At 44.7% G+C, this 15,274-nt stretch overlaps 1 protein-coding gene across 3 annotated transcripts in view; it reads left to right on the forward strand.

The window, feature by feature from the left end:
* The first annotated feature begins 3,835 nt into the window (after positions 1-3,835).
* Positions 3,836-15,274, forward strand: part of shmt1 (serine hydroxymethyltransferase 1 (soluble)) — a 36,555-nt gene continuing 25,116 nt past the window's right edge. Inside the window, exons 1-2 of one of the 3 annotated variants that reach the window (XM_043711856.1) lie at positions 3,836-3,980; positions 11,939-12,055. In XM_043711856.1, coding sequence (XP_043567791.1) covers positions 11,969-12,055 — 87 coding nt within the window. In that variant the 5' untranslated portion in view covers positions 3,836-3,980; positions 11,939-11,968. Of the gene's footprint in view, positions 4,079-11,935; positions 12,056-15,274 lie in introns of all 3 variants that reach the window. The other 2 variants (XM_043711858.1, XM_043711855.1) reach the window with 2 other exon arrangements.

A 15,274-nucleotide genomic window follows, 5' to 3' on the forward strand; every position in this document is an offset into this window, starting at 1 on the left:
CGGGGTCAACAGCTTGGTGTTGAGCTTCCACGTTCCCTTACCAGCCCGCTGCTCGTCCTGTAGGTGACAGTCGGCCAGCAGGAGGCAGTGGTCGGAGAAGAACACCGGCTTGACGTCGGTGGATCTGACCGAGAGCGTTCGGGACACAAATAGGTAATCTATCCTTGAGCGGATAGACCCGTCCGCTGCAGTAAACCCACAGCATCCCAGCAGTACTTTCTTAATAAATAGGATGCGATCTACCGGTCTACGACCCTCTACCTTCTTCACAGTCACCCTGACTGTGTTTCGAACTCCCTGTCCAGGGCTGGACAGCTGCTGAGGTCATAGCTTTGAGATTGGCTGGTTCCCCCTTAGACATTGTGGTATCTCCCCTGCCAGGTAAGTATTTAGCTACATCCCCAGCTCCACAGATAACTATGCCTGCATGCAACAAGACCCAGACAATATTCAGACTGGTGCCAAGCAGCAGCACATCTCATTTGTGTCAAACAAACTGTCCGGTTATAAGAGTCTTCTGATTATCACAGTAAATTGTGTACCTTCTCTGATTGGCTGTAATGAATACTGTGTCCTCTCTGATTGGCTGTAAAAACAGACTTCTTGATTGGCTACAGTTAAATAGTGCTTCTTCTGTGATTAGCTGTAGTAATAAGTCTTCCCCTTTTGATTGGCTACAGCAAACCAAGTTCCCTTTCCACTGTTAAAAATCACACAACACCGATTATAGTCCAACAGGTGGTTGTCACCTGATGAAGGAGCAGTGCTCCGAAAGCTAGTGCTTCCAATTAAACCTGTTGGACTATACCTGGTGTTGTGTGATTTTTAACTTTGTACACTCCAGTCCAACATCTCCAAATCATGACTGCCTTTCCCACTGGTTACAGTGAAGAGTCGACCCTGACTGATCGGTGGCTGTGATTAGTGCTTTCTCCCTGTCCCTCTGAATTTTGTAAACATTGCTCCCACTTCGCTTTGCTGCAATATTCCCTAGGTGAAAGTGAGGACTGCGGATGCTAGAGATTAGAGTTGAGAGTGTGGTGCTGGAAAAGCACAGCAGGTCAGGCAGCATCCGAGGAGCAGGAAAATCGCCAGGCAAAAGCCCTTCATCAGGAATGAGGCTGGGAGCCTCGGGGTTGGTGAGATAAATGGAAGGGGTGTGAAGCTGGGGGAAATGTAGCTGAGGTAAATGGAGGTGGGGATAATGCTGATAGGTCGGAGGGGAGGGTGGACCGGATGGGTGGGAAGGAAGTTGGACAGGTAGGACAGGTTATGAGGGCAGTGCTGAGCTGGAAGGTTGGAACTGGGATAAGGTGGGGGGAGGGGAAATGAGGAAACTGGTGAAACTGCAGTATTCCCTGTCTGATTAACTACTAATTTATTCATTAAAAGGGGCTTTGCTGGCTGAGTCAGCAATCAAGATGCTGTTTAGGAAGCAGTTGCAAGGCTTTGACCAGATGACCCTTAAGGAACAATATTATAATTCCAAATCAGGGTGGTGAGTGGCGTGAAGGTAGTCTTGCAAGTGGTGCTGTTCCCATGTAGCTGCTGCCCTTGCTGAATGGCTTGCTGTAGGATTCCTCACCTCTGACCTTCCCTGATAGCCACAGTATTAACATGGTTAATCCAGTACAGTTCCCGATCAATTGTAAATCCCAGAATGTTAATAGTTAGGGATTATGCCACTGAATGACAAGGGATGATGGTTAAATTCCCTCACATTGGTCAATGATTTGCACTTGTGTGGCATGAATGTTACTTGCCACTTCTCTCCCCATACCTAGATATTGTTGAGGTTTTGCTGCATTTGGACATGGACTGCTTCAGTATATGAGGTGCTGTGAGTGGTGCATTCCACTTCCGACATTATGATGGAGGGAAGATTATTGATGAAACAACTAAAGATGGTATGGCCAGGAAGACTGCCTTGAGGAACTCCTGCAGAGATGTCCTGGAGCTCAGATCATAGAATTCCTATGGTTTGGAAGCAGGCCATTCGGCTCATCAAGTCCACACCGATTCTCTGAAGAGCATACCTCCCTAATCCAGCCCCCACCCTACCTTTGTAACGCTACATTTCCCATAATGACAAATGCACCTAACCTGCACAACCCTGGACAATATGGGCAATTTAGCATAGCCAATCCACCTAATCTTCACATCTCTGGACTGAGGAGGAAACTGGAGCACCCAGAGGAAAGCCATACAGACACAGGGAAAGTATGCAAATTTCACAAAGTTGGTCACCCGAGGATGTATTGAACACCCCTTCTCTGATTGGCTGCAAGGGGTGAACAGTACATCCCCTTTCTCAATGGCTGCAAGAGTGAATAGTACAACCCTGGTCCTCACTTTCCACTCCACAAATCACCGGATACAGTGCGGTTATCCTCCATTATTTCAGCCACCTACAATCAGACCCCTCCACCAAAAATATATTTCCCTTCCCACCCCTATCCGTGTTCTGCAGAGACTATTCCCCCTGCAACTTCTTCATTAGGTTCACATCCCCACCAACTCACCCTCTACTCCCAGCAGCTTCCCCTGCCTCTGCATGAGATGTAAAACTTGCACCCACACCTCCCCCCCTCATCTCCATCCAAGGCCCTAAAGGATCATTTCAAATCTCGTGGAGATTTTTCTGCTCATCTATCCACCCAGTCTACTGCATCCATTGCTCTCAATGTAACCTCCTCTACGTCAAGGAGACAGGACGCCAATGCGTGGATACGTTCAGGGAACATCTCTGATCCGCACACACCAAACAACCACACTCCACCGCCCTGTGGCCAACCACTTCAAATCCCCCTCACACACCCCTAAGGACATACAAATCCTGGCCTCCTCCACCACCAAATCAAAGCTACCCACCAACTGGAGGAAGAACACCTCACCTTGAGACCCTACGACCACATGGCATCAGCATTGACTTCATTTGTTTCCAAGTCTCCCCTGACCCCACCAAATCACAGATCTAACCCTCCAACCCGACACTGCTTTCTCGACCGGTTCTCCCTCCTTCCCACCTCTCCGCTCCAGCGACCCCTTCCAACTGCATCCACCTATAGAGTCATAGAGATGTACAGCATGGAAACAGACCCTTTGGTCCAACCTGTCCATGCCAACCAGACATCCCAACCCAATCTAGTTCCACCTGCCAGCACCCGGCCCATATCCCTCCAAACCCTTCCTATTCATATACCCATCCAAATGCCTCTTAAATGTTGCAATTGTACCAGCCTCCCCCACATCCTCTGGCATCACCCACCAGCCCGTCCCCATCCTCCTACTTATCTCTCAGCCCCCTTCCCCCTCCACATTCCTGATGGAAGAGCTTATGCCCAAACGACTTCCTTGCTCCTGGGATGCTGCCTGACCTGCAGTGTCTTTCCAGCTCCACGCTTTTTTTTGACTCCCTCTCTGATTGGCTGCAGCGGTGAACAGCCCCCTCTCTGATTGGCTTCAGACATGGATGGTATTTCTCCCCCCCCCCCCCCCCCTCTGATTGGCTGCAGCGTAAAACTGTACTCCCCGTCCTCCCAACCGCCCTCTCTGTTTGCTGTAAGGGGGTGTGCAGCACACTCCCTCTCTGATTGGCTGCAAGGATGGACCGCCCAGTCCTCTCTCATTGGCTGCAGGGGAGATCAGCCCCCTTCCTGATTCGCTGCACGGGTGAACAGCCCCCTCCGTGATTGGCTGCAGTGGTTACCTGCCCCCTACAGGCTGCAGGGGTGAACTGCCCCCTCCCGGACTTGGGCTGAGGGGTGCACGGCACATCCGCTCTCTGACTGGTTGCAGCTGAGACCAGTCCTTTCTCTGATTGGCTGATTGTGGACGGAGCCCCTTTTCCTATTGGCCGTTGGGTAGCAGCACTGCGCTTCTCCGATTGGTCGGTGTTGAAGGCGCGTGGCCGCCGATTGGGCGGTATGAGTCGGCGCTGATTGGTGGCGGTTGAGCGGCTCCTGGTGCCCGCGTGGAGGGTGAGTTGGTGTCGGAATTGGCGGCGGGAGCGTTACTCCCCTTCCCCCACAATCGCGCGCCAGCTGGGCCCCCGGACTTTGAGACGGTACCCACCGCGGTTAGTGCTTCATGAGGGGCTGAACGTTCCGGTGAATGAGTTGTCCTCCGAGTAAAGGCAGGCGGCAGCCGGTTGTGATGGTGAATAGTTCACTGTCCGACTTGAAGCAGCTGGATTTTCCTCAGGCGCCAGAGACTTCAATCTCCAAAACTGGATCATTGAGCGCCAGCAGTCAGGCAGGGCATTCCCTCTTGTGTGTCTCACTCAAACCTCACAAAGTTCAACAACCTGAGGGGTCTGGACAGTGCAGATGGGGAGAAAGGGCTGGTGGAGAGGTCAAAGGTCGAGAACTATTGCTAAGTTGGCCATACTAAATTGTCCATTAGTCAGGGGAAATGCAGTGCAATAGGTCGGGGAATGGGTCGGTGTGGACTTGTTGGACCAAATGTCCTGTTTCCACACTGTATGGGTCCGTGATGCCGACTAGACGTTCCAGCTACAAGTTCAGAAGCAACATGACATGGCGCAAGGCCCTGCTGCAACCACGGGGCGAATGTGAGGACTGCAGATACTGGAGATCAGAGTCGAGAGTGTGGCGCTGGAAAAGCACAGCAGGTCAGGCAGCATCCGAGGAGCAGGAGAATCGACGTTTCGGGAAAAAGCCCTTCATCAGGATGCTGCCTGACCTGCTGCGCTTTTCCAGCGCCACACTCTTGAGCCTGCTCTAACCACATGGAGTGTTCAGGATGTGGATTGCACAGCCTGAAAGTGGAAGATTCAACTTCATCATTCACATGGAAACCGATTCGAGAATCTGGAAAGGAACAAACAATTGTGTTGGGCCGTAGGGATCTTAAAGGGTGGGTGGGTTTGACGTTTGGTGAATCGCTCTTTCAAAGGGCCAGCACAAACATGACCAGCTGAATGGCCTCCTGTGCTGTAACCTGTCTGCATTTCACTCAACTACAATACCTGATGTTGTAGGGTGGCTGGTTTCTAAGCTAAATCCAGGGCAACACAGCCCTACAGCTACAAATGGCATCCGATGATCGCAGAGTGCACTCTGTCATCGTCACTTTGGTGGTCAGCAGCCCTGACAACTCCCAAGAGTTTAGTTACAGGTCCATTTCTTCTTCAACCAAATTTCACAGAAATTATTGCGCACAATCTGGAGGATTTCCAGAAATAGGGTGGGGTGAAAAATTTTGAAAACGTGCAGCATGAGGCGAGTGTCGACACAAGACAATCTCAGTGTAAGTTGAAGTTGTTCAGCGAGTATGTCTTTCTAGTGTTTTAAATTTGGACACTGACATATCTCCCACCTGATTGCCAGACACATCTGTTCACTTTAGTGCCAACCACAGGTTGGATGAAGATAACCTGACTCCTAATTTAAGTCATACAGTCATAGAGATGTACAGCATGGATTCCTGAAGAAGGGCTTATGCCCGGAACGTCGATTCTCCTGCCCCTCGGATGCTGCCTGGCCTGCTATGTTTTTCCAGCACCACACCTTTCAACTCCTAATTTGAATCCTACATTTTAGTGTTTTCATTGAGGAGTGGATTTTGTGAATTTGGCACTCTCCTGGGGGCATTATTTGGCCAAAGCCATGATCGTTCAATCAGAATCTGTTCTTAGAAATCAGGAATGTATACTTTTCTGATAAAATATACACTCCCCATCCAAAGTCAGAAATCTGAAAAAAAAAACAAACAAAAGTCCAGGGTCATTAGGAAAACAAATCTGTTTTGCTGGCCGTGGAACCTTGTTGCAATGTCTGGTGGTCAATCAGGATAATTCACCAGCTTTCAAATATCTTGGAAAGTTCCAAGGAGGTGATAATGTGTAATTAAAAGTACAGGGTTGTTCCCAATTTAAATGGATGTCAAAGTGAGAATAGAATTGACGCTAGTATTAGTACTGTGTACGATAAAATAGTGGACAATCCTTACTATGTAATTTACTTTCAAAGATAGGCAACAAAACCAGAAACTGCAGCAGGAACTCAGCAGGTTCTGGCAGCATCTGTGGAATTCATGTGGGGAAGTATTGGGAATGGAGTGAACCAGAGTGTCTTGGAGAGAATGGCCATAGAGTCATAGAGATGTACAGCATGGAAACAGACCCTTTGGTCCAACCCGTCCATGCCGACCAGATATCCCAACCCGATTAAGTTCCACCTACCAGCACTCGGCCCATATCCCTCCAAACCCTTCCTATTCATATACATTTTCAAATGCCTTTTAAATTTTGCAATTGTACCAGCCTCCACCACTTCCTCTGCCAGCTCATTCCATATATGCACCACCCTCTGCGTGAAAAGTTGTCCCTGAGGTCTCTTTTATATCTTTCCCCTATCACCCTAAACCTATGCCCTCTGGTTCTGGATTACCCCACCTCAGGAAAAAGACTTTGTCCATTGATCCTATCCATGCCCTTCATGATCTGAGAAACCTCTATAAGGTCACCCCTCAACCTCTGACGCTTCAGGGAAAACAGCTCCAGCCTATTCAACCTCTCCCTATAGCTCACATCCTCCATCCTGGCACCATCCTTGTAAATATTTTCTGAACCCTTTCAAGTTTCGCAACATCTTTCCGATAGGAAGGAGACCAGAATTACATGCAATATTCCAAAAGTGGCTGAACCAATGTCCTGTACAGTCACAACGTGACCTCCCAACTCCTGTACTCAATACTGTAATTAATAAAGGAAAGCATACCAAATGCCTTCTTCACTACCCTATCTACCTGCGACTCCACTTTCAAGGAGCTATGAACCTGCACTCTAAAGTCTATTTGTTCAGCAACACTCCCTAGGACCTTACCATTAAGTGTATAAGTCCTGCTAAGATTTGCTTTCCCAAAATACAGCACCTCGCATTTATCTGAATTAAACTCCATCTGCTACTTCTCAGCCCACTGGCCCATCTGATCAAGATCCTATAGTAATCTGAGGGAACCTTCTTCACTGTCCACAACACCTCCAATTTTGGTGTCATCTGCAAACTTACTAACTGTACCTCTAATGTTCACATTCAATTAATTTATATAAATGATGAAAAGTAGTGGACCCAGCACCAATCCTTGTGGCACTCCACTGGTCAAAAGCCTCCAGCCTGATAAACAACCCTCCACTACCCCCCTCTGACTTCTACCTTTGAGTCAGTTCTGTATCCAAATGGCTAGCTCTCCCTGTATTCCATAAGATCTAACCTTGCTAACCAGTCTCCCATGGGGAACTTTGTCAAGTGGCTTACTGAAGTCCATAGAAATGATGTCTACCACTCTGCCCTCATCAATCCTCTGTTACTTTTTCAAAACCCTCTGACTTCTACCTTTGAGTCAGTTCTGTATCCAAATGGCTAGTTCTCCCTGTATTCCATAAGATCTAACCTTGCTAACCACTCTCCCATGGGGAACTTTGTCAAGTGGCTTACTGAAGTCCATAGAAATGATGTCTACCGCTCTGCCCTCATCAATCCTCTGTTACTTTTTCAAAAAAAACGCAAGTTTGTAAGACATGATTTCCCACATACATAGCCATGTTGACCATCCCTAATCAGTTCTTGCCTTTCCAAATACATCTAAGTCCTGTTCCTCAGGATTCCTTCCAACAATGTGCCCACCACCAACGTCAGGCTGACTGGGCTGTAATTCCCTGGCTTGCCCTTGCCACCTTTCTTAAATAGTGGTACCACATTAGCCAACCTCCAGTTTTCCTTCTTTTTCTTAACCAAACCCTTAACATCTCTAGTCATCCAGCATTCCCTACACCTACCAGCCTTTCCTTTCACCCAACTGGAATATAGTGTCTCTGGACTCTCATTATTTCACTTCTGAAGGCTTCCCATTTTCCAGCCATCCCTTTACCTACGAACATCTGCCCCCAATCAGTTTTTGAAAGTTCTTGCCTAATACCGTTAAAATTAGCCTTCCTCCAATTTAGAACTTCAACTTTTAGATCTGGTCTATCCTTTACCATCACTATTTTAAAACTAATAGAATTATGGTCGCTGTCCCCAAAATGCTTCCCCACTGACACCTCAGTCCCCTGCCCTGCCTTATTTCCCAAGAGTAGGTCAAGTTTTGCACCTTCTGTGGTAAGTACATCCACATACTGAATCAGACAATTTTCTTGTACATACTTAACAAATTCCTCTCCATCTATACTCTTAACAGTATAGTAGTCCCAGTCTATGTTTGGAAAGTTAAAATCTCCCACCATATCCACCCTATTATTCTTACAGATAACTGAAATCTCCTCACACATTTGTTTCTCAATTTCTTGCTGACTGTTAATGGGTCTATCACACAATCCAAACAAGGTGATCATCCCTTTCTTATTTCTCAGTTCCACCCAAATAACTTCCCTGAATGTATTTGCAGGAATATCCTCCATCAGTACAGCTGTAACGCTATCCCTTATCACTCCCCCATCTCTCTTGCCTTCCTTTCTATCCTTCCTGTAGCATTTGTATCCTGGGACATTAAGCTGCCAGTCCTGTCCATCCTTGAGCCACATTTCTCTAATTGCTATGATATCCCAGTCCTGTGTTCCTGACCTTGCCTTGAATTCATCTGCCTTCCCTGTTCGGCCTCTTGCACTGAAATAAATTCAGTTAAATTTATTAATTGCACCTTGATCTCTGCTTTGTCCCTGCCTGCCCTGACTGTTTGACTTGCTTCTTTTCTCAACTGTACCAGTCTCAGATTGATGTCTTTTCTCACTATCTCCTTGGGTCCCACCCCCACCTTACTAGTTTAAATCCTCCCGAGCAGCTCTAGCAAATCTCTCTGCTAGTATATTAGTCCCCTTCCAATCCAGGTCCAATCCATCCTTCTTGTACTGGTCCCTTCTACCACAGAAGAGATTGCAGTGATCTAAAAATGTGAATCCTTCTCCCATACACCAGCTACTCAGCCATGTATTCATCTGCTCTATCCTCCTATTCCTACCATCACTAGCTTGTAGCACCAGGAGTAATCCAGATATTACTACCCTTGAGGACCTCCTTTTTAAATTCCTGCCAAACCCTCTATATTCTCCCTTCAGAATCTCATCCTTTTCCCTTCCTATCTCGGTTGGTTCCAATGTATGCAATAACCTCCTTCTGGTCCCTCTCCCCTTTGAGAACATTCTGCACCCTGTCTGAGATATCCTTGATCCGCACCAGGAGTAATCCAGATATTACTACCCTTGAGGACCTCCTTTTTAAATTCCTGCCAAACCCTCTATATTCTCCCTTCAGAATCTCATCCCTTTTCCCTTCCTATCTCGTTGGTTCCAATGTATGCAATAACCTCCTTCTGGTCCCTCTCCCCTTTGAGAACATTATGCACCCTCTCTGAGATATCCTTGATCCTGGCACCAGGGAGGCAACGCACCATTCTGATTTTTCGCTGCTGGCTACGTCTGTCTGTGCCTCTGACTAGAGAGTCCCTTAACACAAGTGAATGCTCGGAACCCGACGTACCCCTCATTGCATTAGAGCCTGTCTTGATATCAGAAACTCGGCTGTTGGTGCTACATTCCCTGAGAATCCATCACCCCCTACATTTTCCGAAACAGCACACTTGTTTGAAGTGGGGATAGCCACAGAAGATTCCTGCATTACGTGCCTGCCTCTCTTACCTTTCGTGGAGTTAACCCATCTATGTGACTGTAACTGCAGCTTTTCTCCCTTCCTACAACTGCCATCCATCACACCCCCTTGGTCTTGTAAATTCCTCATTGCCTCTAACTGTTGCTCCAAACGAATCATTTGATCTGATAGGATTCGCGACTAATGGCATTTATTGCAGATCTAGTCCTCAGTAACACGTAAACCCCTTCTAAACTCCCACATCCAACAAGAAGAACATATCACTCTACTAAAAGGCATTTTGGCTTCTTCCAATCTACAGACCCAGAAAATAACACCGTCTTATTCCTCTACAAAACACTGCTGCGCTAACTTAATACTTATGACTTAAGAGACATATCTCAATAAAACATATAATCAAGAAAGAGCCCACTCTACTCACTATTGTAGATTTACAGCAAGGCTGTACTTAAAACTATTCACTTATCTGTTTTTGTGATGTGACCTCTCCCATCAGGTTCCTCCAAGATCAGTTGTGTGTTTGTTAAGTTTTCTTGGACATACTCCGATGTCCAGCGATACATGAATTCAAGCAGCAAAGGCAGTAACTGCGCAGGTTCACTGCTCTGTCAGTTAGCAGTATGGGTTTCTTTCTCACTCTTTCTTCTGCACTGACCACGTACAGCCTATTGTCTGTCCTTCTCCCTTTTAAAAGTGCCGTTGTTTTGACTCTTTTTTTCCTCCAAATTTCCAAAACAATGCAACAGCATATAAAACAGTAATTGCTGCTCCTGGAATTCGAGGAAACCTCCAACACCTAAAATACCCAAAAAAAGGAGCAGCCTGTTAAAGCCAGAAATTTTTCCTGTCCTCCATCTTGGATTACCCAGAAATGTGAGGATTGATTTTTGCATTGAGGATCTGTGCTGTTGGTAGAAGAGTGGAGGGAAAGTTTTTGGAGGGAGTTGAAAATTAAAAGTGTGTGTGCTGGGAAGGTAGGATGAACTTCATGTGTTTCAGCTAATCCCTCCAAACTCTAGAGCTGAACCTCCTCTCTGTTGTGAGTGCTGTTAGTAAAACTATATATCAGTGGCTTGGTGCAGTGTGACATCTTACACCAGCTGGGGAGGATGGGTTTGAGCACTGAAACAAAGCATGCTTTTGTTCCAAATGTCAATTGGACAATATGTCAGATGATTGAGCTATAATTGCTACTTTGTTGTCAGTGAATGAAACTAGATTTGGAGGAAACAACTGAGCTTGAATATTTTGGCTGGTGAGTTTATGCAAAACCTGAAGTTTAGATTTGTTACAAATCTGCATTGTGGCCTCTTTTATTTATTGAAGTGGCACTTTCTTTGCAGAGACATGGAATGTTTGGACTTGGCATTCTTCAAACTCTGGCCTCTTGTGCATCCTGTCTTTCTTTGCATCATGATTGGCAGCTATGTCTGCAGCTACGCAAGCCATAACTAGTTGCTTCTTAAAGCCTTCTTGACCAGACGTTTGGTCAGCTGTCCTTGTGTGGCTGGTTGTCAGATCTTTGTTTTATTACACTTCTCCTATGACAACAACAATTTAGATTTATATAGCATCTTAATTGCAGCAAGACGGGCCAAAGCACTTTGCAGGAGTATTGTCAAAATTTGACACTGAGCCACATGCGTTATTAGATAGGTCATCAAAATCCTGGTGAAAGTGATAGATTTTAAGGCATATCATAAAAGAGGGAGTGGTATAAAGGTTTTAAGACAGAATCCCAGAGCTTTAGGGCCTTTGCAGCTGAAACATGTCTACCAATAGCAAAGTGACTAAAATCATGATGTTAAAGAGCCTAGATTTGTAAATATCACAGAGGATTAGAGCCAAAGCAGTTACAGAATTTGGTTCTGAAGAAGGGTCACTGGACCTAAAATGCTAACTTTGCTTTTTTTCCACAGATCTCGCCAGGCCTGCTGAGTTTCTCCAGCAATATCTGTTTTTTGCTTCAGATTTCCAGCATCCACGGTCTTTATTGTAGGAAAACGAAGCGTTATTGTTAATTATTTGCAGTGCACTGGCACTGAAATGAAGGGCCAAATGACCTCTTTCTATGTTATAGAATTTGACAACCTAGGAAGGGCATCAGTAAATGTTATTTTAGAGTTCTTGTGCAACTGTTGCAACAGCAAACAAACCTGAACCTTCACACACAATCTGTGAATGATTATACAAGATTGTTGAAACATTGTTTAGAGTGGCGATTAAACAATTTAGAGAACCTTGGTTGTTAATTGACATAAGTTCTAGGCGTCATCATTACTCTCATGCGATTTTAATTTTTGTTGCAGCAGAAATCCTTACTGGAAAAAGGCTTTTCAATTATGGCAAATATCATTGGTAACACTTCAGACAGGTGGGAAACTCATACTGCAATGCTGGTGGAACCCCTCAGTACCAATGATCCAGAGGTATGTCAGAAAACAAAATTATCTTGTCAATTTTTCTTTATGAAGTGATTTGTTTCTCAAAACCAATCTCCTATCAGTAGGCTAAGCCGTGCCCCAGTACCAGTCCAACGCAGTACAGACTCAAAAATCGTTCGGCACCAGAGTTTAGAAGTTAAAACTATGAGAAAATGCTAAACAGGCTGGCCTTTCTCTAGAAATCAGAAATCTGAGAAGTGACTTGTTACAGATCTTTGACATTGTGAAGGGATTCCTTAGAATAGGATAGAGAAGATGTTTCCACTTATGGGTTTATTTGGAAAATCACTAATAAATTCAGTCAAGAATTCAGGAGAGACTTTTTTTTCCAAAAAGCTGATACAAAATAGAACTTGTTACCACAAGGAGTAGTTGAGACAAATAACATTGATACATTTAAGGAGAAATTAGATAATCACATGAAGGAGAAAGGAATAGATAAAGTTCTGAAGAGTATCTGAATTAGAGTAGAAGGAAGCTTGCATGGACCGTAAATAGCAGCATGGACTAGTTGGGATGACTGACCTGTTTCTGTGCAGTATATTCTGTGCAGTATATTCTGTGAAACATAGAGTAGATGGGACCTTAAACTAACAAGAGTGGTGAAGGATAGAAATATTAAAATCAAGGTAAATTCAGGTGCCCTAAGAGTAAAGACAAGACTAAGGAGCAAGAATGTGATTTGGGTAAAATCTCACAAGTTGTGTCAGAAAGGTTAAACCCTGATGATAGGACATTGGTGATAATACTATATAATGGAAAATAGTAAAGAATTACATTTGATGGTACCTGTGTCTAATGGAAGGTGCATTCATTGCAAGATAGATGAATTGATGGCAAAAAAAAAATAAAGCAAGAAATTATAAACCAGCTAGCCTGACATTTGCAGTATAGAAAATGCTAGATTCCATTATAAAAAGGATAGAATAGAGTCAATATGGATTTACAAAAGGTAAATCCATGCTTGACAAAAATACTTGAATTTTTCAAGGATATAACTTGTAGAGTTGATAAAGGAAAGCCAATGCATGTGGTTTACTTGGACTTTCAGAAGGCTTTTGATAAGATAAGACGTTGAGATTGGCATATAAAATTAAAGTGCATAGGATTGGGGGTAGTATTTTCCATTATATAGTATTATCACCAATGTCCTATCATCATGGTTTAACCTTTCTGACACAACTTGTGAGATTTTACCCAAATCACATTCTTGCTCCTAAGTCTTGTCTTTACTCTTAGGGCACCTGAATTTACCTTGATTTTAATATTTCTATCCTTCACCACTCTTGTTAGTTTAAGGTCCCATCTACTGTATGTTTCACAGAGAACTGGTTGACAGACAGGAAGAAAGGAGTAGCAGGAAGCAGGTCATTTTCTGGGTGACAACCAGTGACGGCTCACATACCACAGGGGTCAGTGCTTTGACTCCAGCCATTTGCAATATATATATCAATGATTTAGACGAGCGAACTAAATTAAATAACTCCAAGTTTACAGACAATATAAAGTTGGCTGGGATGGTGAACTGTGAGTTAGATGCAGCCTTGCTTCGGTGTGATTTGGTCAAGTTGAGCGAGTGGACAAATGTATGACAGATACAATATAATATGGATAAACATGAGATAACAAAAATAAGGAGGCAGATTATTATCTGAATGGTGATCGATTGGGTAAGGGGTGATGCAATGAGACCTGGGTGTCCTGTACACCAATAGTTGAAAGTAACATGCAGGTGAAGCAGGCAGTGAAGAAAGCAAGTGGTATGTTGGCCTTTATAGCAAAGGGGCCTGCAATTATGCAGGGCATTGGTGAGACTAAAACTGGAGTATTGTGTGCAGTTTTGGATCTCCTTATCTGAGGAAGGATGTTCATCCTTCGGAGGTAGTATCATGAAAGTTAACCAGACTGATTCTTGGGATGGCAGCAGTAATATATGGGAAGAGAGTGGATCAGTTAGGATAATATATCAGTTTTGAAGAATGATGGGAAATCTCATAGAGAACGTCAAAATTGCTAACAGGACTAGATAGGTTATACATAAGAAGGATATTCCCAGTGACAGGGTGTTAACAGCCAGGAGTCACAGTTTAAGGTGTGAGAGTTTAAAAAAAACTAGGAAAAATAGGAAAGGAGATTGTGGAGTAAAGGATCAGATGAGGCAGTGGATAAAAAATATTTTGGTCCAGAAAACTAGGATATAGACAGTATAATTGAAATTAAGAAACTACAAATGGCAGAAAACATTGGCGGCTGTAATTTGTCAGCCTACTAACAGTAACCAACATTTCAGACAGTGTAAATCTGGAAAACAGAGGAGCGTGTGACAAGAGTTGTGTAATTATTGTGAAACACTTAGTTTTCACCTAAACTGAACAAACTAAAATGGAAAATAGTAGTTTGGAGTCATGAGTTATGGAATGCATACAAGACACAGTATCACCCTCGCCAATTTGCCAACCTCACAGTCGTTTGTCGCTTGGCTGCGTATTAATTGGCTAAGGGTGGAACTTCTAACTCTATTTGGACACAAAATCTTATCTTAGCCACTGGTCATGTGAATAGCCAGCAGATCTATAATCCCAGGTTCGAGTGCTGGAATTTCAGCCAGTCCCCAAATTGTAAGAACGAATGCTGGCCAAACTGAAGGCAGGTTCAGGGTACTCGCAGTGTCTGGCTGACAGCCCCAGTGAGGAAGTTGGAGGTGCAGAATGTGTAAGGCTAGGGGAAGAGATAAAGGCGATATGCCCCTGGCGAATGCCACCAGTCGGAACACAGGTCTTGGAAGGAGCTACCATCCTTTCCTATGCAGCTAAAACTGCTGGACAAAAGAATGACTAGGGTAGGAATAGGTCCAGTCAAGGATAGTAGTGGGAAGTTGCGTGTGGAGGCTGAAGAGATTGGGGAAACACTGAATGAATACTTTTCGTCAGTATTCACTCAGGAACAGGACATTGTTGTCGATGTGAATACTGAGTCACAATTAAGTAGAATGGATGGCTTTGAGGTATGTAGAGAAGACGTGTTGGAAATTCTGGAAAGGGTGAAAATAGATAAGTCTCCTGGGCCTGATGGCATTTATCCTAGGATTCTCTGGGAAGCAAGGGAGGAGATTGCAGAGCCATTGGCCTTGATTTTTATGTCCTCATTGTCTACAGGAGTAGTGCCAGAAGACTGGAGGACAGCAAATGTGGTTCCCTTGTTCAA

Source organism: Chiloscyllium plagiosum, chromosome 21 (assembly GCF_004010195.1).
Source record: "Chiloscyllium plagiosum isolate BGI_BamShark_2017 chromosome 21, ASM401019v2, whole genome shotgun sequence".
NCBI lineage: Eukaryota > Metazoa > Chordata > Chondrichthyes > Orectolobiformes > Hemiscylliidae > Chiloscyllium > Chiloscyllium plagiosum.